At 55.9% G+C, this 24,405-nt stretch overlaps 2 protein-coding genes across 14 annotated transcripts; one reads left to right on the top strand and one right to left on the bottom strand.

Moving 5' to 3' along the window:
- Positions 1–55: 55 nt before the first annotated feature.
- On the top strand, positions 56–9,471 carry LOC122200480 (lysosomal membrane ascorbate-dependent ferrireductase CYB561A3). Of its 7 annotated transcripts, none has more exons than XM_042906115.1 (9): positions 56–142; positions 593–787; positions 2,130–2,221; positions 3,359–3,466; positions 4,552–4,750; positions 5,905–6,113; positions 6,707–6,861; positions 7,598–7,754; positions 8,411–9,471. In XM_042906115.1, the coding sequence occupies exons 5-9, from the start codon at positions 4,567–4,569 to the stop codon at positions 8,432–8,434; spliced, it is 729 nt and encodes a 242-aa protein (XP_042762049.1). In that variant the 5' UTR covers positions 56–142; positions 593–787; positions 2,130–2,221; positions 3,359–3,466; positions 4,552–4,566; the 3' UTR covers positions 8,435–9,471. The 7 variants fall into 7 exon arrangements, with proteins under 7 accessions (XP_042762049.1, XP_042762050.1, XP_042762051.1 ...); XM_042906116.1 differs by lacking the exon at positions 56–142 and adding an exon at positions 284–442 and having other exon boundaries at positions 4,487–4,750; XM_042906117.1 differs by lacking the exon at positions 56–142 and adding an exon at positions 285–442 and having other exon boundaries at positions 593–670.
- A 1,689-nt stretch (positions 9,472–11,160) lies between these two features.
- On the bottom strand, positions 11,161–24,403 carry TKFC (triokinase and FMN cyclase). Of its 7 annotated transcripts, XM_042906107.1 has the most exons (19): positions 24,299–24,403; positions 22,802–22,917; positions 20,032–20,221; positions 18,802–18,912; positions 18,546–18,727; positions 17,713–17,791; positions 17,293–17,382; positions 16,507–16,541; positions 16,342–16,426; positions 16,161–16,250; positions 15,514–15,630; positions 15,078–15,197; positions 14,800–14,937; positions 12,829–12,935; positions 12,621–12,724; positions 12,450–12,483; positions 12,256–12,345; positions 12,044–12,136; positions 11,795–11,885 (listed from the first exon to the last, which is right to left on the bottom strand). In XM_042906107.1, exons 2-18 carry the CDS (start codon positions 22,802–22,804, stop codon positions 12,068–12,070), a joined length of 1,644 nt encoding a protein of 547 aa, XP_042762041.1. In that variant the 5' UTR covers positions 22,805–22,917; positions 24,299–24,403; the 3' UTR covers positions 11,795–11,885; positions 12,044–12,067. The 7 variants fall into 7 exon arrangements, with proteins under 7 accessions (XP_042762036.1, XP_042762038.1, XP_042762037.1 ...); XM_042906102.1 differs by lacking the exon at positions 12,044–12,136 and having other exon boundaries at positions 11,161–11,885; XM_042906104.1 differs by lacking the exon at positions 12,044–12,136 and having other exon boundaries at positions 11,161–11,885; positions 24,276–24,333.
- Between the last annotated feature and the right edge of the window lie 2 nt (positions 24,404–24,405).

The raw sequence follows: 24,405 nt of genomic DNA, 5'->3' as shown, positions 1-24,405 counted from the left end.
TCCCTGGGCTCGGTCCTCTGGTGCCTTCCCGGCGTCGCCGCGTCCAGCTCCTGACCCTCCCAGTCGCTGTCCCGCGGCCTTGCTGAGACCCAGCCCCAGGCGAGAGGCTTCGCGTCCGCCCGAACGCGAGATGGGGGACGGGGTGAGAGGCAGGGCGGAGCCGGGGCGGTACTCCCTAGGGAAGAAACACCAGCGGAAGGACTGATGTTGGAGTCCACAACTCCAGACTTCATTTCCCAGGCGGCCGCGCGCGCGGCCGGAAGTGCTATGAGCCTATAAGAGAGGGCGGCGGCCCGGCTCTTTTGGCACTGGGTGGCGGTGCCCGGCGGGTGGGTTCGTCTCCGAAAGTCCCCGATTCCAACTTCCCGGAGTCCTAGTAGCCGCGGCGCCGGGTGGCGAGAGGCGGGTCCGAGAGACCCCTGCGACCCTCTGGGGTTCGGGGGTGAGAAAGAGCTCGGGTGGGGAGTTCACGGACCTGGGTTCGAGTGCTGGCTCCGCTGCTATTTCCCTTCGTGCTGTCGCTACCCCTCGCTCGGGCTCAGCTTTCTTTTGTAGGAAATGGACACCGCTGTCCGTGTCCTTCCTTCTACAGGTGTGGTTGCACAGGCACGAAAGCTCTTCGGAAGTCGCAGTCAGCAGGCGGAGCTCCTCGCCGTAGTTTTCACCGAAGGTTAGCTAGGACCGACAGCCGCCCTCCGTCCCCGCAGAAGAGTCAGGGATCGGGCTCCGGATTCCTGGAGCGGTTCTCCCGACACCGGAGCCAAACGGGAGCAGTCCGGAAGGGCGGGTCTGTAATCACTGTGGTGCTAAGGAGTACCTTGCTTATCTACCTCCTGGCTGGAGTTCAGGGGTCCTCACTCCTGAGCCCTGATTTTACAGAAGCTACGTTTGGAAGTGAGGCGTTCTTGGAGCTGAGGGGAAGTGAACCTGGGTTCCTGTACCAGCTCTGCCACTCACCGTGGCCAAGTCGCTTTCTTTCTTTGGGTCCCGGTGATTTTGATCTGTCAGAGAAGCGTTTAGGACTTGAACCCGAAGTCTGATTCTCAGGATTCCTAAATCCCCCACCATTCATCTGGAAGCAGGAACAACAAATTGACTTTCTATCCCTTCATCTGCTTGTAGTTCTAAATTATAAATGTAATATTATAAGAGCTTGGAATAGAGCCTTTTCCTAAAATTAAGAGCTGAATGGAAACTTACCCATTTTCTATGCCAGGGCCTGATGCAGCCAGGGAGAATCCTTTTTGTCAAGGGACCGAGGAAAGTATTAGGTTGGGGAGTATATTTCTTAGATCACAGTTGACAACACTTGTAACTTCCAGGCCAAATCTGGCACACCTGCATTTTTTTTTTTATTAAAAAAAAATGTTTATTTATTTTGAGAGAGAGAGAGAGAGAGAGAGAGAGAGAGAGAGAGAGAGAGTCCTAAGCAGACTCTGTGCTGTCAGCGCAGAGCTGGACGTGGAGCCCGAGCTCACGCAACTGTGAGATCATGACCTGAGCTGAAATCAAGAGTCAGGACGCTTAACCAACTGAGCCACTCCGGCTCTCCAAGGTTTTTCCATTTTTAGATAAGTAACAGAAACGAAAAGGATAATTGTGGTACGTAAAGACGACATGAACCTGAAATTTGCCCGCAAATAAAGTTTTTGGGGGAACGTAGCCGTGTTGATTTGTGAAGGTGTCTGTGCCTGCTTTTGCACTACATGAGAAGAGTCGATGGCATAGTTGTGACAGAGACTGTCCGGCCTACAAAGCCTAAGGTATTTACCATTCTGGGCCTTTGTAGAAGCGTATGGGGATTTCTGCTTTGGAATGGGCAGAATCAGAGACCAAACAATGGTGAGCACACCCTGAAATCATAGCACAAACCTACTTTCTTGGAATAAATGAAAGACTGTTCTCGGCGTTTGGGTTGCAGTTTTCACTGTATTCTTTTTTTCTCTGTTTTTGCACACTCGGGCAGAGGAAGGGCTCTTCTGTGTCCTGTGAGCAGTGTAATATTGCGGCCCTCGTTCAGCAAAGTGTCCCCGTTGAATATTCTAAGTCTGTCCCGGAGCAGTAATCCGGGAGGGTGGAGACAGTCTCTTTTGGATTATATTTACTTTTGTTTTTTTTCTCCTCCAAAGGAAAAGAAAGTCATGAGAGATACTGTCTGACGGATGGAGCCTGCTGACCAAGTGCTTCATGCTGACTTCACTGGGGGGTGACTGAACATCTGGTGACCCGAAACTTCCTCTGCTCTTACGGGGACTAAGGGGACGCCTCAGAGGCTGGGCAGCAAATCTCTGAGCTCAGGAGTTGAGTCAGGAAGCTTCTAGGAAGACATTATTTTCTCCTTCTAGCCTTATGGAAGCTTGGTTTTCCCCCAGCCCTCGGATCTAACTTTCTCAGTGTGGTGACTGCTAACTTGGATCACATTGTGAGAGCTCAGTGTCTTTTGCTGATTAGGTGGACACCTGTCATGGAGAGAACTGGCGTGACATGCCGTTGGGGCCACTGAGAGGCCTGGGCAGCCACGGGGACCACGAGCTTCAGGCTTTAGTTGGTAGCTAGGATGAACTGCTGTGACAACATCGAGAAAAGCAGAATATTTAGCTCTCACAGCGTCCTTAACGGACATTTTCTCACTTGACCTTTTTTTTAAAAAAAACTTTTTTTTTTTTTTTTTAATGTTTATTTATTTTTGAGAGAGAAGGCACAAGCAGGAGAGGGGCAGAGAGAGAGAGGGAGACCCAGAATCCGAAACAGGCTCCAGGCTCCGTGCTGTCAGCACAGAGCCTGACGCGGGGCTCGAACTCACAAACTGTGAGATCATGACCTGAGCCGAAGTTGGACGCTTAACCAACTGAGCCACCCAGGCGCCCCTCACTTGACCTTCTGACAACCTATGGTCGAGGTAAAAAAACAGGGGACTTGAAGCCAAACGGACAAGGATTTGAAACTTCCTACCCCTTTACTGGGTCCTAATGCTGGTATTTAATCTTTCTTTTTTTTTTTTAAGTTTTTTTTTTTTTTTAAGTTTTATTTATTTATATTGAGAGAGACTAAGACAGCACGAGCAGGGGAGGGGCAGAGAGACTGGGTGAATCCCAAGCAGGCTCCACACTGTCGGCACAGGGCCCCACGTGGGGCCTGAACTCACGAAACCGTGAGATCATGACCTGAGCCGAAATCGAGTCAGATGCCTAACCGACCGAACCGCTCAGGTGCCCCAAATCTTTCTGACCCTTGGTTTCCTCCTCTGTAAAGTGGGGTTGAGGACCTCTCACAGGGTTGTCAAGAGGAGCAAATGGGATCCTGTGTTCACGGGTTCTACTCAGTAAGTTCTATTCTTGTTACCATGCCTTTTTTTCAGATGAGAAGACTGAGTCCTACACATGCTAAGTGACTTCCTCCAGATGCCTCATTTCATAAGGATCGGAGCCTAGGCCCGCACTCTGTCAGCCTACCACTAATTCCAAAGGTGAGGGAATCCAGTGTGTTACCTCCTTGGGAGTTCTGGCCGGTTTCAGGGACTTCCTTTCCTCTCTGTTAGCGGCCTCAGATTAAGGGATCTGAACTGCAGCCTGCCGCAGTGTCTCCTTCTCGGTGTGAGTCCGCGGGACAGGGTGACCGCCTTGAGAGCTGGGCCCGTGCTGCCTACACGTGTAGTTAGCGGAAAAGCCGAGACGGCCCTGTGGCTTTGTGTGTTTGCCCGCCAAACCTCACGCCCACCTGCCTGGTGTTAAAGTGCAACTGCTTAGGGCCCGAGGCATTTGTCTGAAACCAGAGTTGGTTTCTGAGTTTATCAGGTACACAGGGAAAGCTAAAAATAAACTCTTGCTTTCTAGACCATGAGTTCTTGCTTCCTCCTTTCTCCTCTGAACTTTCCACGGAGGAAGAGAAAGCAGAAGTATCAGGCCTGGGGACACCTGAGGGCTGTTGTCCAATTGCAAGTGTGGAGTGTGGGGGGTTCTAGAGCAACAGCCTGATCTTACTTCCTCAGTGGGAGGTTTAGCCCCACGGAGTTCACCGTCTGGGGAAGAACTTTTTTGTAGAAGTGGGAGATCATAGGACTTCCTCTCTTCCTTCTTCCTAATGATGGTGTGTTTGCTCCTTGCAGATTATGGTTTTGCCTCCTTCTGTTAGAACTGAGGGCCGAGGCGTTTCTATGACTCTAGCCTGGATTTTGATTCCTATCCCTAATTTTCCGTGGGAAAAGGGTGGATTCTTTACCTTTTGGCCCTGTGAAGGGAGACTAATCGCAGGGCTTTGGGCCCAGAGCCTTGACGTCCGGCCCCGGCAGAGGAGGGCCCTCTCCAGAGCCGGCCGCAGGCCCAAGCTGGCCGTACTGTGTACCGTTGGGTGCTGGGGTGGGGCCAGCCTCACTGTCCATAACCAGAGATCGGGCCTCACGGGGCAGTGCCCGGGCTGGTGGCAGGAGATCTGAAGTGAAAAGCACCCACCCCTTGGGCAAGAGCGAGCTCATTGTTCCCTCCTTTAGCTGGCGTGTGGGGTGCGCTCCAGCCAGCAGAGCCGGCGGGAACGTGTGACCTCTGCTGCTTCCAGGAGCGCCTGGTCAGAATGGCTGTCGGGTGGTTCTACTTGTCCTTCTACGCGCTGTCGCTGCTGGGCCTGATGTGCGTCATCCTCACCGTCTACTGGATGCAGCTGTGGCATGGTGGCTTTGCCTGGGATGGTACCAGCCTCATGTTCAACTATCACCCCGTGTTCATGGTCGCTGGCTCAGTGGTGGTCTACAGTGCTGGTGAGTACGAGGCCCTGGGAGACGTGCTGTGACCCAGACCCGGCCGGGGCAGAGCTCTCCCTCTCCACAGCTGGCCTTTGTCACTGCTGGGTTTGCGGCTACGAGAGTGGGGGAGGCCGGGCTGTCTGTGGCCCCCGGTGTCATTTACAGGAAGGTAGTAGTGAGGAGGAGGGCCACCTGAGAAGCAGAGCTTCACGGACACTCTGGGGCGGGGGTTGGCACGCTTTTTCTGTAAAGGGCCAGATAGTAAACGTTCCAGGCTTTGCAGGGTCTACGATCTGTGTTGCAGCTACCCATCCTTATTCTTGTATCGTGAGCAGCCATAGATGACATGAAAACACACCCGTGACTGTGTTCCAGTAAAACTACTCACAAAAATGCATGGCAGGCTGGACTTGGCCCATGGGCTGTAGTTTGCCAACTTCTGCTTTAGGGAGCAGGAGATTGAAGCGTCTCATGACACGGGTCCTTCCATGAGGAAGCTGCTTACCCGTGCCAGGCCCGTGTTTGCCCCGTGCATCCAGAGCCGGGCCTTGGGCCCAAGTGAGCCTCACTTTCCCCACCTGTAAAATGGGAACGGTGATGACATTGGTCGTAGCTGCTTATCCTGTGCACTTCAGATACCTCAGCCCATTTTGTTCCTACGAGAAGCCTGCGAGATGGGCTCTGCCGCTCTCCCCATTTTACAGATGGGGAAACTGAGATTTAGAAACAAGAGGCCACAGAGCTGAGAGGCAGAGCCGGGCTGTGGACCTCGGTCTGTGTAACCCGATTAAGAGCCCGGGTTTGTGACAACTAACTGCGCTTGTAAGAAGGCGGAAGAAATAACGAAAGCGACATTGCTTTCTCACCCGCAGAACTGTGCTTGAGTGCATTTGTTATGTAATGACATATGTACACATCATTATGTAATGACAGACCGGTGGGTCCAAGAAACCCGCTTCTCCCTTTTTGTCACTGTTTTGTCTCCCTCTGCCCCCTTCACGGCTGAAACGATGTGAGGAGAGGAGATGCCGGGGAGTGGGTGGCCACGTGCTAGCATTTCCTTCCTCTCTGGTTGGGAGGCGGTGTGGGACCGCGTCAGGTTAATTCCCCCTAAGGTGCTGGGGGAGCTGAGGGGAAGAGGCCGGGCCCTGGGACGTTCTCTCCCGCAGCGTCGCTGGTGTACCGCCTGCCGCAGTCGTGGGTGGGGCCCAAGCTGCCATGGAAGATTGGCCACGCAGTCCTGCACCTGCTGGCCTTCATCCTGACCGTGCTGGGGCTGGTCGTCGTCTTTCAGTTTCACAACCACGAAAACACCGTCAGCCTCTACTCCCTGCACAGCTGGCTGGGCATCGTCACCGTCTTCCTTTTTGCCTGCCAGGTGGGTCCTCTCCTTCGGGTTCCCGCTCCCAGACGGCGGCCATGGGCTCCGGTTGGGACTTCACTGGCGTCCGCACCAAATACTCCCTCCGGTTATTGCCCAGAGATGGCCCTGCAGGGCGCATCCCATAGAATCGGCAGCTTAAGTGGCCGCAGGAGACTGGTAGTTCCCACGCCCGTCCCCCTGCCCCTCCGTTGTCCTAGCTTTATCATAGCACATACCACGCTGATGCGGTCTGTGGTCCTTTCCACCTTCCCCGTCCCCACCTTTCTGTGAACCAGAAGCAATTCTGGAAGTGGTTTCTGCACACTGACGTCAGCCCTGCACAGGCGAGTTTTATGGGGCAGGACTGGAAGGCAGCAGAGACATCACAAGGGTGGCTGGGCTTTCGGGAGACTGGGCTTGTAGCTAAGCATTTCGTGGAACATTCTGGTTCGGCTAAGAAATCGACCATAGTGCGGGAGCTGGTGGGAGGTTTGAGCTGGGAAACAAGGGCGAGAGGCCACCGCGGGGTCGGGGGCCCAGTGGGCGGGATGGCCTGCTACACCTTCGGGAACAGCACGGTGCAGTCAGGCACCTCCCTGTGTTCACAGTGGTTCCTGGGCTTTGTCGTCTTCCTGCTGCCGTGGGTGTCCGTGTGGCTGCGCAGCCTCCTTAAACCCATCCACGTCTTCTTTGGAGCTATCATCCTCTTTCTGTCCATTGCGTCTGTCATTTCCGGCATTAATGAGAAGCTCTTCTTCAGTTTGTGAGTGGGATGGGGCCCCCAGCTCTAATGTCGAGGGGAAGGCATGGCGTCTTCCAAAGATGCACCCTGTGATCACAGGGCCTATCCAGGGGTAGGGAGCCTTTGGAGATGGGCTTGTTCTTGATCTGGAAGGTCATGGAATCTTTAGGTTGGGATTGGTAAATTCGTCAGCAAAAAATTTATCTACCATCAGATTGACTTAGTACCTACTGTGTGTCAGAAGCTATTCGAAGCGCCTTAAATTTAATCCTCTGATCGTTTTACAACATGGATACTGTTGTCATTGCCGCTTACAAATAAGGGAGCTGAGGCACAGAGAAGTTAAGTAACTTCCCTAAGGGCACACGGCCCGAAAGTGGCAGAGCTGGGGGTTAAGATGACCACCTCATGCCTAACCACTACCATCCCCCATTATTTTAAGGCATGGGGGGTGGGTAGTGAAAAGCAAGGAAGTTATGAGGTCAGACTTGGGTTTAAGTCTGGGCTATGCCATTTACTAGTTGTACGACTGTGGGCAAGCTCATATTTTTGAGCTTTAGTCTCCTCATAGGTGAGAAGCATCCTGCAGATACTTGTGGTGGTGGCAGGGACCAGAAACTATGTTAACATTCCAGGTCACAGATGGTCCTCGGAAGCTTTTCTCTCTCACCATCCCGTTAAGGGTGTTGGGTCTATCACTGGGCCAAAACAGGTGGCAAAAGTCTCTCGAGGGCCCACGGTGTTTTGTCATCTTCAGGAACAACAACACCCAGCCATACTCCAGTCTGCCCAGTGAAGCTGTCTTTGCCAACAGCACCGGGATGCTGGTCGTGGTCTTTGGGGTACTGGTGCTCTATATCCTCCTGGTTTCGTCTTGGAAACGCCCAGAGCCAGGGATCCTGAGCGAAGGACAGGTACGGGGTCTTGGGTCTTTCATTCCAGGTTGGGGTAGGGCCAGGCCTAGAGAAGGGCCACCCAGGAAGGGTTCGGGCCTTGCCGGGAAGCCCGCTCAGTAACATGGTGGGAAACCGGGTCGACTGATGGTGGGGTTAGGTTGGCTGATGGGGGGGCACTGTGTCAAAGCGGCTCATCCCAGCCATGGTGGCAAATGGAGCTGCTCAGAGGCTCCCGGGGCCTGTCCCTTGGGAGAGGACAGACGGTTACGCCCTTCTCCAAATTCCTGTGGCTTCATGAGGGGAAAGTGTGGCCTTCTGTCCTCCAAGGAAGGGCTTGAGCATGACGAGAGGGTGTCGGAATTCCCATTCTCCCAGCTTTGGGGCTGGTCTTGGGGGCGGAGCTTATCCAGCAGGTGCTGGCTGACGGGTTCGGGGTGGGTTCCGTGTGTGGGTAGGTTTCCCCCTGAGGGATGTGGTGAGACGGCGGGGGGGGGGGGGGGGTGCATCGGACTGAGGGACTTTGGGGCTTCCCTGAGAGATGTGGTGGCTTGGGCGGGGACCGCCCTGCGGGTCGGGGGTCTGTCTGAACAGCTCGGGCCAGGTGCGACTCCTGCCAGTCAGGGGCAGTTGTGGTGTCCTGCCATTAACGCCTGTGCCTCTCTCTGTCTTTCCAGCCCCTGTTGTGTGACGGGGAGTGAAGCGGGAAGGGCACCCACGAGCAGGTGGAGGTGTTTCCCCCCAGAAGCTCTTCTCTGTCAGGGCCTCCTCTCTGGTTTCGGCAACAGACCAGCTTTGCGCTCTGGGCCCGAACCTCTTCTGGCCTCCACGTGGGGCCTGCTCTCCCCACCGATCTCCTGCCCACCTGCTCTGCTTGGTGGCTTCTCTACCCCTTCCTGGCATCGACTTCTCGGGTTCTCCGCACACGCCGCCCCAGCTGCTCACGCTGTGTGCTCCCTGCTCCCTGTGTGAAGTCAAGCTGATTTCCCCTCTCGGCCCCTAAGGATCTGGTAGAGACTCTCTCCAGCTCAGATAAGCCAGGACGCAGGTGCAACCTGTACGTGGAAAGTGAGGGAGGTAACGGTGTCCGGCAGCTTTCCCTGGAAGGCGCGCGTTATATTTGGGCCGCCCTGACCGTCGGGCGGCCAGCATCGGCCGTGCCCTCCATCCAGCCCGCCCAGACGTGAGGCTGGAATGGAGAAGGTGGAAGGTGATGGAAGGTGATGGAAGGAGGAGAAGGGCAGCAGAGGGGCTTCCGCAGAGAAGCTGCGGAGCTGACTGCTCTTTGCTGTTCTGTTTCGTGTCGCTGCATTCCTCGTCCGCCTGCACTGTGACCACGTGCCTCCACCTCTCGCTGCTGCCACAGCCCTGGCCTAGATCCTGGCCTTTCCCCGTGACTTACGTGCCTGTCAATGTCGGGCAGCCCGAGGAACCCTGATGACCTGCTCTCCCAAGAACTGCGTGTCCCCGGCTGCCCCACAAGGGATGCCCCTGCCTGGATCAGGGCCTCCCCACCTGGCCCTGGGCAGGCTCAGCCTCGCTCTCTTGGCAGAGCCCCTGCCCAGCTGATTTTCACTCTCTAGCTCCCCATGCAACAAGCCAAAGTTGTGGTGCATTGTTCCCCGTGGGCGGCTTTCCAAGGTGCTCCCTGCTGAGTACCGGAGTGCCTCATTTGCCCCCAGTGGCTACTTGCTTGGCCAAACCCAGTCTCCTGTTATGCCTGAGGGTGAGCTGCGGGGGGGCAGGGGGGAGTAGTGGGGGATGGGACGGGGGAATCTGCTCCTCTCTGAAGTGATGGGGCCGTGGCTTTTCCCGCCCTCTCCAAATGAGCCCTGCTGGGACCCAGCTCCATATTGCCGTGCTCAGTGACCAGCAGCACCAGTGCACTTACCCCTGGCAGGTGGTGAGGAGGCGGACCGTCCACCCCAACCCCGTGTGGCCCGATGTCGGCAGGACTGTGACTGGACTTCCTGAGGGGATGGAGCCTTTGAAGCCACTGGGATGACTTCCAGGCACCTCAGTCACGTGCCCCGCGCCCCCTCTTTCCGTATGGGTGGAGCTGTAACTTGTTCACGCAGCTTGGTTTCCTTTAATCGTGTTTTAAAGAATCAAAGCCTTCTCTACTGTGATCACATTATGGTTAATTGCGCTCTGGGAAACTTGTGAAAGCCTCAGGACAGTTGTGACCTTCAGACTGGGGAGAAACACACCAAAAGGCGCCAGAGATCTCCAGGCTGCCCTCCTGGAATGGTATGTGACTCATGGTATGTCTGGATGTCCTTAATAACGAAAAGCTTCTGAGTACTTGGTTATCTCACAAGGAAGGAAATGTTTCCTTTTTACAACTGGAACTCAGAAACTGGGTAGTGACTTGGTCACTGGTAGCTGAGATCACTCAGCCAGGAAGTGGTAGAGTTGGGATCCACAGGCCAGGTGTTTATGCCAGTCTCCTTGCCAGCTGGTGGGTGTGCGCACCTATGCACTGACAACCATACCTAGTGACGAGGGACCCGAGGTGCAGGCTCATGATGGACAGGGGACCCTGAATAGAGAAGCCCAGGGACTGAGGGAGCCTGCGGCCAACTTTGGGTAAAGTGACGGAGGGCCCCCTTCCCTCTGTGACCAGCTGTAGATACCTCCTGCTGGTGGATCAGATGACCCGGCAGGAGTCGGGTGCAGACACTAGTGATAACAGGAACTCAGCGAGTGAGCACCTGGGCTGTGCTGGGGGCTTTGCCTTCAGTTCATGTCAGTCCCTGTCCTTGTCCCTGTGAGACGGGTACTGTTCTGATTTTACAGATCCCAAGAGGCTAAATAGTGGGCCTGAGTTTATGTAGCCGGTTTGAAGCCAAATCGGGATTTAGTTGTGTCTGAGTCCACACCAGTGCCTTTAACTGCTCCCCTGCACCGAGCACGGGCCAGGTGTGCGTATCGTCTCTACCGTGCACCGGACGCAGCAGCCCCTCCTGCTTGCCCAGGTGCTATCCGCGATTGCCCTAGGGACCTGGGGTTTGGCTTGGGTGCAGCTTCTGTCCTACCACTGAGCTTTAGAATATGGTGATTTCAAAAAAAATTATATATAAAATACGGTGATTTCTTCTGGTGTCCTGTTTGCCCACTGGATTCCTGAAGGTTATCGTAGTGCTGAGAAAAGCACGCCTAGGAGGTGTGGTGTGTGTACTGGAGGGAGAACGGGAATGGGATCCCAGTGGAGCCAGCCAAGCTGCGTAGACCCTACCTTTGGGTGTCACGTAGAAGGGTATGGGTCGTGATCATCTTTTTTTTTTTTTTTTTAATTTTTTTAATGCTTATTTATTTTTGAGATAAAGAGACAGAATGTGAGCACAGGAGGGGCAGAGAGAGGAGACACTCTGAAGTAGGCTCCAGGCTCAGAGCTGTGAGCACAGAGCCCAACGCAGGGCTCGAACTCACGAACTCTGAGATCATGACCTGAGCCAAAGTTGGGATGCTTAACCCACTGAGCCACCCAGGCACCCCGGGTCATGATCATTTCAACCAGAGGCTGAGGCCTTAGTGCCTGGCGTATTGGTGGGAAAAATCTCCCTCAGCAGAAGCCGGAGCTCTTGCTTCCATGTGGTTAATTTGCTTGTTTTTCACATTGGCTCAGGGTCAAGGTCGGAAGGCCTTTCACAGGAAGCCTTAAAACCAAATTAGCATGGCCAGTTAAAGGCCATGTTGCCACCCAAGGAAAATGGCTATCACTGAGGCCTCAAGGTGGCTGGGGCAGAGCAGCATGACCCCAGAATTCCACCTCCCTGAAGAGGGAAAGGGTAGCGTAAGGTGGTACATGACCCACTCTGGGCCTGCAGTTTCTGTAGGAATTCTGGAGGTTGGTAGAGGGTTCCCTGCCAAACTCAGGACAGGCCCTGGGGGCAAGGGGACAGGGAGGGTCACAGCTGGAAGACAGGAGGAACTGCCAGTGGCCACCGCTGAGCCGCGGTGAGAGGGGCACAGAGGCCCAGGAGGCGCTCACACACCCTTGTGCTGCAGGGCCTCCAGGATGGCCCGGAGAATGGCGGCCGTGGCCACTGCCCCAGGGTCCGGCTGATCCAGCCGCGCAGAGCTGATGTAACTGGCTCTCCCGGCTCCCGCTTCCATAGTCTTGGTGGCCTCAGCCGCAGCCTCCGCACTCTGAGTGGGAACATGGGAGCAGGCTCAAAGACAAGCCACCAGGCCTCCTTCCTCCCATGGACCCTGCACCCCTCTGCCCCAGCCCTATCAACGCCCTGAGTACTGTCACCAGGGTGGACAGGTCACCTCTCACATACGTCTGGCAGGGCAAGAATTACCATCTCCCGAGGGCTTGCTATGTCCTAGACACTGTGCTGGGGCTGCACATCTCTCTTAGCCTCACAGTACCCCTGAGATAGGTACTCCTCTCCCTGTTCAGAGGAGGAAACAGGTACACGAAGGATATTAACTTGTTCAGGGTCACATAGAGATGGGAGCCCAGTGGCTCCAAGCCTGTCTTCCTGGGTGGCTGGGTCCCAGCCTCACTCACCTGGACTGCTTTCGTCAAAACATGGAACAGATTGGCCCCTGGGCTCTTCCAGGCTTGGAGCTCCTGTCCTGCTGCCCACAGGGAATCCAGCTGGATAAGGTGAGGGAAAGGGGACTGAGGAGAGGCCCTGCCACAGAGGGGGGCCTTCAGGGCCTCTATACTCAAAAGAGGGAAGGGCTGGGCTGAATACACACCATAGTCCTGTCCCCTGGAGCAGCCTTCCCGTACCTGGCAGGGAAAGAGAATGTGTGGGACTCCCTGCAGGGAGTCACTTTAGGAGTGGGGACCGGGCCTGGCTGGGAGTGGGTGACATCATCCACTGCCCCCAGCCCACCCTTGGTCTCAGGCCCGGGGCTCTGACTCACTTCTGCATGGCCTCCAGGCCGGCATCCATGGCAGCAGACCAGGCTGGCAGGTCTGTCTTGGCCTTGAGTGGCTGGGCCGCCGCAGTCAGGAACAGGCCATAGAGCTGGGAAGGACCAAAACGCTGAGCACACGGGGCTGGCCTGGGCCTTAGCCAACCGGGGGGATCCCTCTGTCAGCCCTCCGGTCCCAGGGGCTGCCGGCACTCACCGCCCCAGAGGAGCCTCCCATCTTCTCCAGCAGCAGGAGAGACAGTTTGGAGAGTAGCTGGGCAGGGCTGGCAGGGGGTGGACCCTCCTTCAGCCACCCTTGGATTGCTGCAGACAGAAAATCATCGAAGAATTCAGACTCTCCCATCTGCCTGGACCCCAACCAAGCACCCAGGCCTCGCTGCCAGGCTGAAGTAATGGCCACAGGAAGAGGCTGAGGAATCCAACCTCGGGAGATTCCCAAAGCTCCTTTTCTTTCTTTTTTCTTTTTTTTTTTTTTTAACGTTTATTTATTTTTGAGACAGAGACAGAGCATGAACGGGGGAGGGTCAGAGAGAAGGAGACACAGAATCTGAAACAGGCTCCAGGCTCTGAGCTGTCTGCACAGAGCCCGACGCGGGGCTCGAACTCACGGACCATGAGATCATGACCTGAGCCGAAGTCAGCCGCCTAACCGACTGAGCCACCCAGGCGCCCCCCCAAAGCTCCTTTTCTACACCCTCTGGGCAGTCTGCAGAGCGGTGGGAAACCGGGACTGACAGGGACCTTGGCACCTGTCACCCAGAAGCTGAGGCATGCCCCGGATACCCTCGGCCTGGCGTTCCCTGCCTCAAGCCCCTGCTTCACTTCTCGGCCCTTTGCCCTGCGTCCTCCTTCCTGGATACTCCTCGTCGGCTGTTTGCCTCCCCCACCCGTACATAAGCCACGAGGGCAGGGAGTTTTATCTGCTTGGCTTACTATTGTATTCAGAGCCGCAGAGCAGTGCCAGGCCCGGGGTGGGCCTAATTCTTGATGGAATCCAGCCCATGGTGGCTGGATAATTAAGAGCCTTTCATTAGTCTGGGTAAGCTGAGAAACATAAGGACAATTATATGAGTTTTCCTTGAATCTGAAAGTTATTATTCACTATAAAAGATTACACGTTGGGGCACCGGGCTGGCTCAGTAGAACATGCGACTCTTGACCTTGGGGCTGTGAGTTCAAGCCCCATGTTGGGCCTAGAGCTTACGTATATACATACATATGTACATACGTAATTTTATCAAAAAAATATTTTATTTTGCAATAACAACATTTCTACATTTGTAGTGTTAGAAGAAACTTGTAAAAAAAGTATTTTTTAATGTTTATTTTTGAGAGAGACAGAGACGGAACGCGAGTGGGTTAGGGGCAGAGAGAGGGAGACACAGAATCCGAAGCAGGCTCTAGGCTCCGAGCTGTCAGCACCAGAGCCCAACGCGGGGCTCGAACTCACGAGCTGTGAGATCATGACCTGAGCCAAAGTTGGACGCTCAACCTACTGAGCCACCCAGGTGCTCCTTAAAAATTGTTTTTAATGTTTATTTTTAAGAGAGAGAAAGACAGAGCATGGCAGGGAAGGGCAGAGAGAGAAGGAGACACAGAATCTAAAGCAGGCTCCAGGCTCTGAGCTGTCAGCACAGAGCCCAACACGGGGCTTGAACTCACAAACTGCGAGATCATGACCTGAGCTGAAGTCAGATGCTCAACTGACTGAACCATCCAGGTGCCCCTAGAAGAACCTTTTCTTATAAAAACAGGTGAAAGGGATGCCAGGTCCTATGAATGACCTCAGGGAAAAATAAAAGTTGTCCGTCCCATGTGAACACTCCCAGTGCTTTTGAAATTGTTCTGGTTCGGGGTGCCTGGGTGGCTCAGTCGGTTAAGCGTCCAACTTCAGCTCAGGTCACGATCTCACGATCTGTGAGTTTGAGCCCCACGTTGGGCTCTGTGCTGACCGCTCAGAGCCTGGAGCCTGTTTCAGATTCTGCGTCTCCCTCTCTCTCTGACCCTCCCCCATTCGTGCTCTGTCTCTCTCTGTCTCAAAAATAAATAAACGCCAAAAAAAAAATTAAAAAAAAAAAAATTGTTCTGGTTCGTGAAATGCCAAAACCTCAGAACCAATGTTCTACACCAGCTCCTCTCTTAACCCTAGAGGGACCCTGGCACCAACCTCTGGCGGCACGGCTATGGGTGGTGCCACAATCCCCGTCGCCGGCAGCTCGATCCAGGGCATTCAGATGTTCCTCCAGGCCCAGGAGGGTGGCGCACACCCGTTCCAGCACAAGCACCGTCTGCCCGGAGGCTAAGCCTGGAGAGGGAGGCCAGCGGGGAAGAGGCTGAACTTGACCCGTGTGGGGAGGCATGGGTAGGAGATCCCTTGTCTACCCCACACCCCTCGGGGCTCAGGCCAAATCCCTGGGCCACTTCCCTAACAGCACAGCTCAGTACCTCCTGTGGCAGTGGAATCGGGGACCTCCAGAGGCTCGGCAGGGGCTGCCCGGCTCCGCTTCCGCCCAGTCACGGAGACCTTGGCCACGTTGGGCCAGGCTGATGCGGTGGTTTCAGCATCTAGGAACAGCAGGAGGACTCTTGTAGACACAGGTCAGCCGGTCAGGGATTAAGTGGGACATGGACTCCCCACCTGTGCCTGGTTCCCTCCATCTCAACAAGCAAGTACCGAGTGCCTGCTGTGTACAAGGGAAGTGTGAAGGGTCCCTGGGGAGGATCCTACTACCAACGCCTCAAGTGAGAGCTGAAGGCTGGAGAAGCCACAAAGGGCCTCTCCACAGAGGTCATGGTCCCTGAGGGGGTGTCTCCAAGTCCCCATGGCTCCTCCTGGCCACAAGGAGGCCAGGCTGGGATGACCCCAGCTTCCGGGTCTCACCGATCAGTTTCAGGAGAGGCTCATCCACCAGCAGAAGGGTGAGAGAAATGCCAGGCATCTCCAGGGCGGACATGAAGGTGCCCACTAGGGCACGGGCGATCTTCACCCCGCGGCCCTCTGCAATACCAGAGTGTGGAGGTCCATGAGGGAAGGAGAGGAAGGTGGGCACTTGTCCTCAGAGCGTCAGAGAAAGAAACGGAGAGAAACAAGGACTTTGGAAGCTAGGGTCCTGAGGTTAGTAGGGAGAGGGCCAGATTCCCTCAGGGATGCCCCGAATTACCACATTCCCTGGAGGTGCCCCTCTATAAGGAAGAGAGATAATTACAAGTCTCCTTTACTGAGTTCTCAGCAGGTGCCAAGCCGTATGCTAAGTGCGTTATGTTTGTTTAATCTCCTGTGATTCTCGTAACGACCCTATAAAGCAGGTACTATTGTTGCCACTTCCTAGCTGACAAGGAGACAGGCTCAAGGCATCCAGTCATCAGCTGGCAGAGTGATGGCCTGACTTGGGCTCGTCTGCCTGTACGCCCCTGCTCTGGGCCATCTCAAGACCCCATCTTGGCTGCTTTTCTCATGTCTGGCTTCAAAGGGCTGCAGGGAAAGCAGCTCCAGGGGTCGGGGAGGTCCCCTTCCGATGCAGGGCTCACCCAGAGAGCGGACAGCCGCGTCGGCCATGATGCCCAGTTCCAGGAATGACAAGCCACCCAGGTTGTTGACCATCAGCACCACTGAGGAGCCTGTGGGCAGACATGACGCCTAGGTGAGACTCTCCAGGCCCCCTGCCCAGAGTGGGAGGAAAGGCTGGGAGGCAGCGTGACAGCCCCTCACCAGACTGCACGGGCACATGGGACACGTTGGAGGAGTTCGTCATGTGGTCGAGCATGAGTGTCACGATCTCGTCGGCGGATGCCATCTGTCAGAAGGAAGAGTCAGGGGTGAGCTGCGTTGGGAGGCCTTGGTCTTACACCAGCCTGGGCCACGGAGTCCTCTCACCTTTATCCGGCGCACGCCAGCTTCCCCGTGGATCCCTGTGGATAGACTTGGTCACCGTGGACCCACTCGGGGCCTGCGGATTTGCTCCTCATGTTTTGCTCAAGGATTTACTAAGCACTCGGCACGAGGCTAGGCACCGTGTATGTGAGGAGTGTCGGGGGCAATGGACAGAATAATGAAAGCTACACAGTCCGCTCTCTGGGAGCTTATGGCTGGGTAGTGGAGACAGCTAGAACCTAACTACTTAACTTTTAACTAGTTAAGCAGCTTTAACTAGAGGCAATCACGGCGAGGCCACCTGAGGCCTCTGCCTATCACTTCGGAAGCGTGGGGGGAGGAAGAAGGGAGCTGGGTGGCCTCTGACCCCCTTTGAAAGAAGGGCTGATTTCTGGCAGAGGTAGAGGGGCCCAGAAGTGGTGTGAACAAAGACAAGGAGGTGGGTGGTGCACAGAGCCCCCATGGCCAGAGCCCTAGGCGTGGACGGTAAAGCAGGTAAAGAGACCAGGCAGGCCAGGCCAGAAGGGCCTCAAGTGCCCACATAAAAATAGTAAGACCCGGGCGCCCGGCTGGCTCTGTCGGAAGAGCATGCAAGTCTTGATCTTGGGGTTGTGAGTTCAAGCCCCATGTTGGGTGTAGAGATTACTTAAATAAACTTAAAAAAACCCCAACAACGAAGACTACTTTGGCGCCTGCTCCAGGTGAGCAGGGAGGAAAGCTCCCAGGGCATAAGACGTGGGCAAGACCCAGGCGCAGGCACGGCCAGGACAGGGGTGGCCCCAAACTCACCCAGGCCTAGCTCCACCTCGTCCGGTGAGAGCTCAAAGGTGGGTCTGGAGCCAGGGACGCTGCAGGAGGACAAGCTCACTCCCAGGGTTCCTGCGGGAACGAGGACAAGGCGTGAGAAAGATTCTGCTCTCGGCACCGGGCGTCGGGCCAGGCAGCAGAGACACCTCGGGAGCCCTGCCCACGGCAGCCTCTTGGCTGACACAGGCCACCAGACTCTTCACCTTGGTGGTGGAAGGGAAACCCAGCTTGGGGACCCAAGCTACCTGTCCCCTGGAGCTCCCCCAGGAGACGTTCCCTCAGCCCCTGGGGAGTAGCCTGGAAAGCCCTCCTATGCAGCTGCAGGGAACCTGCTCTTAGTCAGTCCCAAGGTCAGCCTCATCCTCCCACCGGCCCCTCCCAAATCCCTGGGCCGGCACTCACCCATGGCCTTGGCAACCACGCTCACCCGATTTGTGATTTCCTCCAGCCCTACACCTGCCTCAGCCAGGGCACCTGCCACCTGCACCCGCACAGAATGAGGGGAAGGGGTCACCGTACCACTTGGGGGTAGACGACCGGCTGGGGCTGAGTTTCTAGTTGGGAAGAGGGCATCTCAGTACCGTCACCTCAACCCGGCCCACCACATTTAGGGCAGAAGAGTGCACCCTCTTGCGTTCACGGTGCACTTGCCAGGAATCTTCAAGAACCCCAATGTGTTGGGAGCCAGAAGAGACTTTGCAAACAGAGAAATGGACCCAAAGAAGGGAGGTGACTGGTCCAGTGTCACACAGCTAGTCGGTGGACGCCTGGCCAAGGAACCCTGGTTGACTCTCAGAAGCCTGGGGGGCTTTCAGCAGGTGAACAAGCTGGTCAGATACACATTTTCAAAATCTCTGGGGCAGGGTGGGGAACATACTGGAGGGGTAGGCAGGAAGCTGGCAGGGAACCCAGGGAGGAGCAGCGACCACCACCCGGGGATGAGCGCATGGGCGCCTGAACCAAGGCTGGGACAGGAAAGGCAGGGCTCTGGGGCACGTGCGTCATAGGGGCATTCGGGAGTCCGATCACTAGGACAGGGCAACTGGGTGGGTGTGGGGAAAGGAGAGGGAAAGGTCCGGGAGAATGCTTCCATTCTCTGCTTAGGTAGTTGAAGGGGCTTCCTGGATCAGGGCGCACTGGGGAAGGAGTGGCTTCTTGGGAGGTGGGCTGGCTGGAAAGAGCAGGCTGGGGGTGGGGGGTACCGGCCAGCCAGTGTCCCGGGTGGGAAATCTCACCTTGTGTATGAGCACTGTGCCGCAGAGTCCCCGCCTGCCTGCCTTCTTCAGGACGGTGAAGGCGCTGTCATCCCCGATGACCACCATCTCCACGGGGATGCCCTCAGCCCGGGCCTGCTCCCGGGCCAGGCCGAAGTTGAGCCGATCCCCAGTGTAGTTCTTCACGATGAGGAGGGTCCCCACTGCAGAGGCAGCCGGCAGGGCCCCCTCAGTGCCTGGCCTCCCCGCAGCAGCCCCTCCTGCACGCCAGGCTTACCTGTGCCTGCCTGGGCCACTGCCCTGATGGCTGCCAGGATGCTGCCCACCGCCGGGGAGGTGAACACGGCTCCTGCGATGACCCCTGTCAGCATCCCCTTCCCTACGAAACCTGGAGACAGAGCGGGTGCTCGCTGGGGACCTGGGCCTGCAGTCCCCAGGGTTTCCCGTGCTCCTGGGCTTCACGGTTTGGCAAGGCCTACTGTGTGCTCAGTGCTGAAAGAACACCCGGGTCACCCTCCACAGACCTTTCCTCAGGGGCTGTCTCCTCGGAGGGCCTCCCCTGACCTCCCAACGGAGGCAAGTCCCTGCCCTATCCCCAGTGACTCCCTGTTCCTTTACCCTGCTCTCCTGTCTCTGCTACTTGACTTACACGCTCTGGAACACTCTTCTTAAAAAAAAAAAAAAAAAAAAAAGTTTACTTATTTGGAGAGAGGGAGAGAGAACCAGCAGCAGACAGGCAGTAGAGGGGGGAACAGAGGATCCGAAGCGGCTTTGTACTGACAGCACAGAGCCCAATGTAGGGTCCGAACCCACGAACGGTGAGATCACGACCTGAGCCGAAGTCGGATGCTTAACTGACCGAGCCACCCAGATGCCCCTGGAATGCTCTTTCACTGTGTGTTTACCTGGTTACCGCATCTCCAAAGGAGAACAGAAGCTCTGTGAGGGCAGATACCTTATCTTTCTGACTCACTGGTGCATGCCTAGCGCCCAAAGCAGTGCCAGGCAACAACAGGTTCTCGTGAATGGTGCTCAGGATGGCTTTGCCGAGGGAGACAGGAAAGGTACAGACGATACAAAGCCCGGTCCCTGCCCCCCAGGATTGCTCAATGAAAACTCCCATGTCTGGCACTGAACAGGAAACAACCTAGGACTGTCCACGTTATATGCGAAAATGCAGGGTGGGAATTCAGAAAAAGTATACGGTTCTAGGCTGGAAAAGTCAGGAAGGCTTCATGGAGGAGGGGAAGGGTCACGTGGGCCTGGAAGGCCAGGATTCACAGAATCACTGACTCGCAGAGCTGGAAGGGCCTCCGAGGTCATCTGGTCCAACCTCGTGCTTCAGAGACACAGAGACCGAGGCCCAGAGAGAGGCCACGACTGGCCCCGGATCTCAGCCTGAGGGACTGGGAGAGGAGGAACCGGGACCCGACCGGGGCTTTGTCCTCAACACCCAGGAGCCCCGAGGATCTCCCAGGAGCCCGTGCACTCTGCCCAGACTACTCACCGGCATGGGCAGGCTCATGGCCGGAGCCCCCACCTGACAGGAGTGCCACGCGGCCCTTGAGGCTGTCCAGGTCAGAACGGAGGGCCACGCGGTGGCCCCGCAAGAGATGCAGGTTGGGGTTGCAGGCCACCAGGCCAGCAAGGGCATCGTCGGCACAGCCTGCCACCGTGTTCACCAGCTTCTTGGATGTCTGCGAGAGAAGAGCAGGGAGGAGGCTCCAGGTGCGGCTGGCAGGGACACGCTGCTGCGGCTAGGACCCCTTTAACCGTAGGGAGACCCCAAAGGCCCAGCAGTTCCTCGAACTGGGCATGCCTTTCTTAGGTGGCTGCTTCTGGGAGTTCTCTTAATTTGGGATCATTTATTCAGGGCAAAATTTATGAAGCGCTTTGGACTATGGGTCAAATTTAGCTGGGAGAATAGCTTCAGTAGAAATAAAAGAGGGGACCTAGAATCCTGAGTATTAACGAATGTAATAACATTAGGGCCCAACAGTCTTCTTCTAAGGAGGAGAAGCCCTAGGCTGAGGCTCCTGTGCCTGGAGGAGGCACCCTGTTCCCGCCGGGCCTCTGGTGCAGGACAAACATTTCCTGAGCCTCTTGGTGTGCCCGGTGCTAGGCACTGTGTGCAAAGAGTTAACAGACGCTGGTCCTGCCCTTGATGGAAGTGCAGAGAGATCATTTCCACATGCTGTGGGAAGTGCAGCACGAGAGGAATGCACCGTGTCCTCGGTGGATCCCGAGAATCTTTGTGAGGACAGGTAGGAGTTAGGAAGGGAAAGGACACGAGAGGCCCGGGGTAGGGAAAAAGGATAAGGATATTCCAGGTCGCGGGGGGGAGAGTCCACGCCAGGGTCTGGAGGTGTGAAAGCATATGGTGGCCGGGCCAGGAGGCAAGTTAGAATGACCTGAGCAACCAGTGACCGTCAGGAAGAGGTGGGCAGGTCCTTACAAGTAGAAGGTGGGACCTGGCCATGGGACACCTCGCTTGGGAGGGTCTGGGGCAGCTTGCCTGAGGGGAGAGCCGAGCTGACACAGGGTGCAGGCAGAGGCGGCCAGCGCGGGGACTGGAGTGGAAGAGAATTTGGGTTCTGCAGTCACGAGCGCTTGGGCTCAAAGCCCACGTCTGCCTCTCATCGGCTGTGAAGGCTCAGGGAAGACACCTCACCGTTCTGACCTCTGTCTTCCTTGGCAAATTGGGGACTTAATAAACTAGAGTATATACCTGCTGTAGGGTCAGAACTGAATAAAAGGCAGCTACTCCCTTTTTCTCCCTTGCTAGCTGAACAAGGTTTGCAGACTAGGGTGTGGGTTCTGTCTCTGTCCCAAAGAGAGACTAGAGCCTAATACGGACCCAGAGGGCAGGATCCCAGCGCCGCCTGGTGGCCCAGGGCGGCTTTGAGCCAGGTCCTGTCAAGGTGCATCTCCCTGAGGCTCCTTCCCTAAACCTACGGGCATCCGGTTCCTTTGTGCAAACTCTGGCAGGGACCAAAGCCGAGCCACCTGCTCTGGGATTAGGAGAGCAGCCCAGGTCAGCAGGAAGCGAGCAGAATAATAAGACTGGCTCTGTTCCCAAGTAGTGACTGAGAGCGAGGTCTGGGTCTAAGTGCTTCTGGGCATGCTTCATTTAATATTCCCAACCACACTATGCAGGAAAGATTAGCCTGGAAGAGGAAACCGAGGCATAGTTTAGTGACTTTGCCCAGGGTCACACAGCCAGTGAGTGTCCAGGTCTGCTTGGCTCCAAAGATAGTCCCATTTTAGCCTTATCATGCTGCTTTCCCGAGGGGCTGAAGGGAGGCGGAGAGTGACAGAAGTCTTGCCCTAGTAAGGGCATGGGCTTGTGGCTCTCAGAGCCCTCTGGGGACTGGAATACGCAAAGAAATTCTGAGTCGGTCTCAACTTCAAGCCCAGCCTTCAGAGCCACCAGCCTCCAAGAATGTGTCCCCCTGCCATTCCTGACAGTCAGTCTTGCCTGGGATTTGCAACCAGAGGCAGAAGGGGGGGCTCGGGCAACCGTGCCAACCCTGGTTCCCGGTGGCCTGAGAGGATAGAAAAGTAAAAGTAAAGGAAGTTGATTAGGCACTGAGTGAGGACTCCCAGATTCAGGTCTGATTAACACCTCACGGCCACATGGAGGTGGGCCCTAATATGCCTCGCACGGCAGGTGAGGAAAACAAAAAACAACCTCAGAGAGATCAAGTCTTTTATAAGAAGGTCACACAGCTGGTTGGTGACAGGCTGAAATGTGAACCCACGTCTCTCCAAGGCCTGCTTTGGTTCAGATCTAGTTCTAGAGTGGACCTGGAGTAAGGCCCAGGGGCATGCTGGGCCACCCACAGTGTACCAGAGGTGTACCACCCACAGGGTGTAAGGAACACCTCTGGGACCAGCCCACACTTGCCTCAGGTTCAGGAACAGGCACCAGATCCTTCGTGACTCCTCCTGTGACTGCTACAGTGTCTATTACAGAATAGGCACCTAGGAATGTTTTAATCTAAATGTATGACCAAGACCAGGGGCAGATGGGCCTTGGAGGGACTGAGAGGCTGCAGCCCCGGGCCCGGCTGGGACCAGCTGGGAAATGGAGGGAAGCAGAGATCCGGCCCTGAGAGGGAGGATGACCCCCTCTCCTCTCATAACCTCTGTGAACCTCAGGAGGCAGCAGCGTCTTTTTGTCAGGGTGTAAGGAACTCCAGCATGCCTAGGGCTGGTACCCCCACGGCTCTAAGGCCACGGTATCCTTCCTCTGCCCTGGCCCTCATGGGACTCACCATGGTGGGGAGGCTCTGAGGCAAGCTGAGTTCACGCCTTCACGTTGAGCTGCCAGAGGCTGGGCGATCCCGTGGGTAGTACCTGGGTCTAAGCACAGCAAAGGTCGTAGGAGCACCTGTAGGAGAGGATAACAGTATGAGCCGCTGGAGGCACTGGCAGCCTACTGGCACCCTGCTGGCACAATCACGCACCCAGGGCCCTAGTAATGAGGGAGCTGCCCCAGACTTTGATCCAAGTCCAAACTCTAGTACGTGGGCTGCGAATGGAGAAGAGCACGGGGCTGACCAAGGTTCACACCTGCACTTGGCTGCCAGAAGACAGACTGATCCATGCTGGGCACAGGGCTGCTTTTATGCCCAAGAACAGCACCCACCTCATCACCAAGGGGCGTTTACCCATGGAGTAACTTCAACTCCTATATGGGCATCGCATGCAGTGAATTCATTTACAAAGATCTTCATGCACTTGGTCTTGGCACCACACCAGGAAGGGAGCAGCTGAGTCTGTGACCCCATTTTACTTCTGGGAAACAGGCCGAGAGCTCGAATGACTTGTCCAAGGTCATACTGGTAAGAGTCAGGACTCAAACTCAGGCCTAGTTTTTCTACAAAGCCTGTGTTCTTTTCACTGGCTATTCAGTGCTTCCTAAGTCAGGCAGAGTCCTTGTTTACGTAGGTAAATGGCAATGACATTTTAGCTTCTCTCAGTGCAGCCTTGTTCAGAGGTATCTTGGGGTCATCCAAGGTCTCATGCTCACTCTGCATCTACAATAGAAAGAGTCTGCACCCAGGGTCCCCACCTAGCTCTGCCTGACTTACTGGGGAGATCTCAGGTAAACCAATTCCCCTGAGCCTCAGCTTCCTCATCTGTAAAATGGGGGTTGCCTTCTCTGTGGCCTGCTGTAGGTGCTCCAAGCGACGTGGTCCTCCTCCTACTCCTTCCTTGCAAAGCCTCTCTGAGGTGGAGTGGCCTGGAAATTGCAGGACTGACTGCTTTCCTGGGCCATTAAGGGTCTCACCCGGGGAAATTCCGGTTTTGTGTTTGAGGTCAGAATTTCTACAGCAACGGGGGCACTAATAATGAGGGCGAGTGGCCTAGCGGGCCCTCCCATATCTGAATAATAAAACACAGTTTAAAAGAGGAAAGGTGAGGCTCCGGATGTCCTCGGGGTAAGGCAGAGTGATCGATCATCCTAGGGCCAGGTGAGGGTACCGGCTGAGTTTGGAGGAACTGGGGGTGCTAAGGAGAGAGAGGTCCGGACCTTGGTTCCAGTCTGGGAGGTGCACAAATCGCTGTCCCCTCCCTGACCCTCTTAGACCTCTGCAGTACTTCCGGTTCCAAAAGGGAGATCAGCCCCGAGAACTCTCCGAGCAATGGAAGAGGGAGAGGACGGGGGTCTTCGGTTGGGCGAAAGACGCGGACGGGGGCTGAGGGCAGCGGGTCGGTTCCGAGGGCGGAGGAAGGGGCCCCCACCCGCTCACGCCCGCAACAGCCACCTCCAAAAACGCAGCCGCTTCCTAAGGACCCCCGACGGCTCGCCCTCATCCGGGTACTCCGGGCTCGGGCGGTAAGAGACGGGGCGGGGCCTCTAGGGGCGGGGCCT

The sequence above is a fragment of the Panthera leo genome, chromosome D1 (assembly GCF_018350215.1).
Source record: "Panthera leo isolate Ple1 chromosome D1, P.leo_Ple1_pat1.1, whole genome shotgun sequence".
Lineage (NCBI taxonomy): Eukaryota > Metazoa > Chordata > Mammalia > Carnivora > Felidae > Panthera > Panthera leo.
Note: the sequence above shows the minus strand (reverse complement) of the source record. Positions and strands in the feature narration are given on the sequence as shown.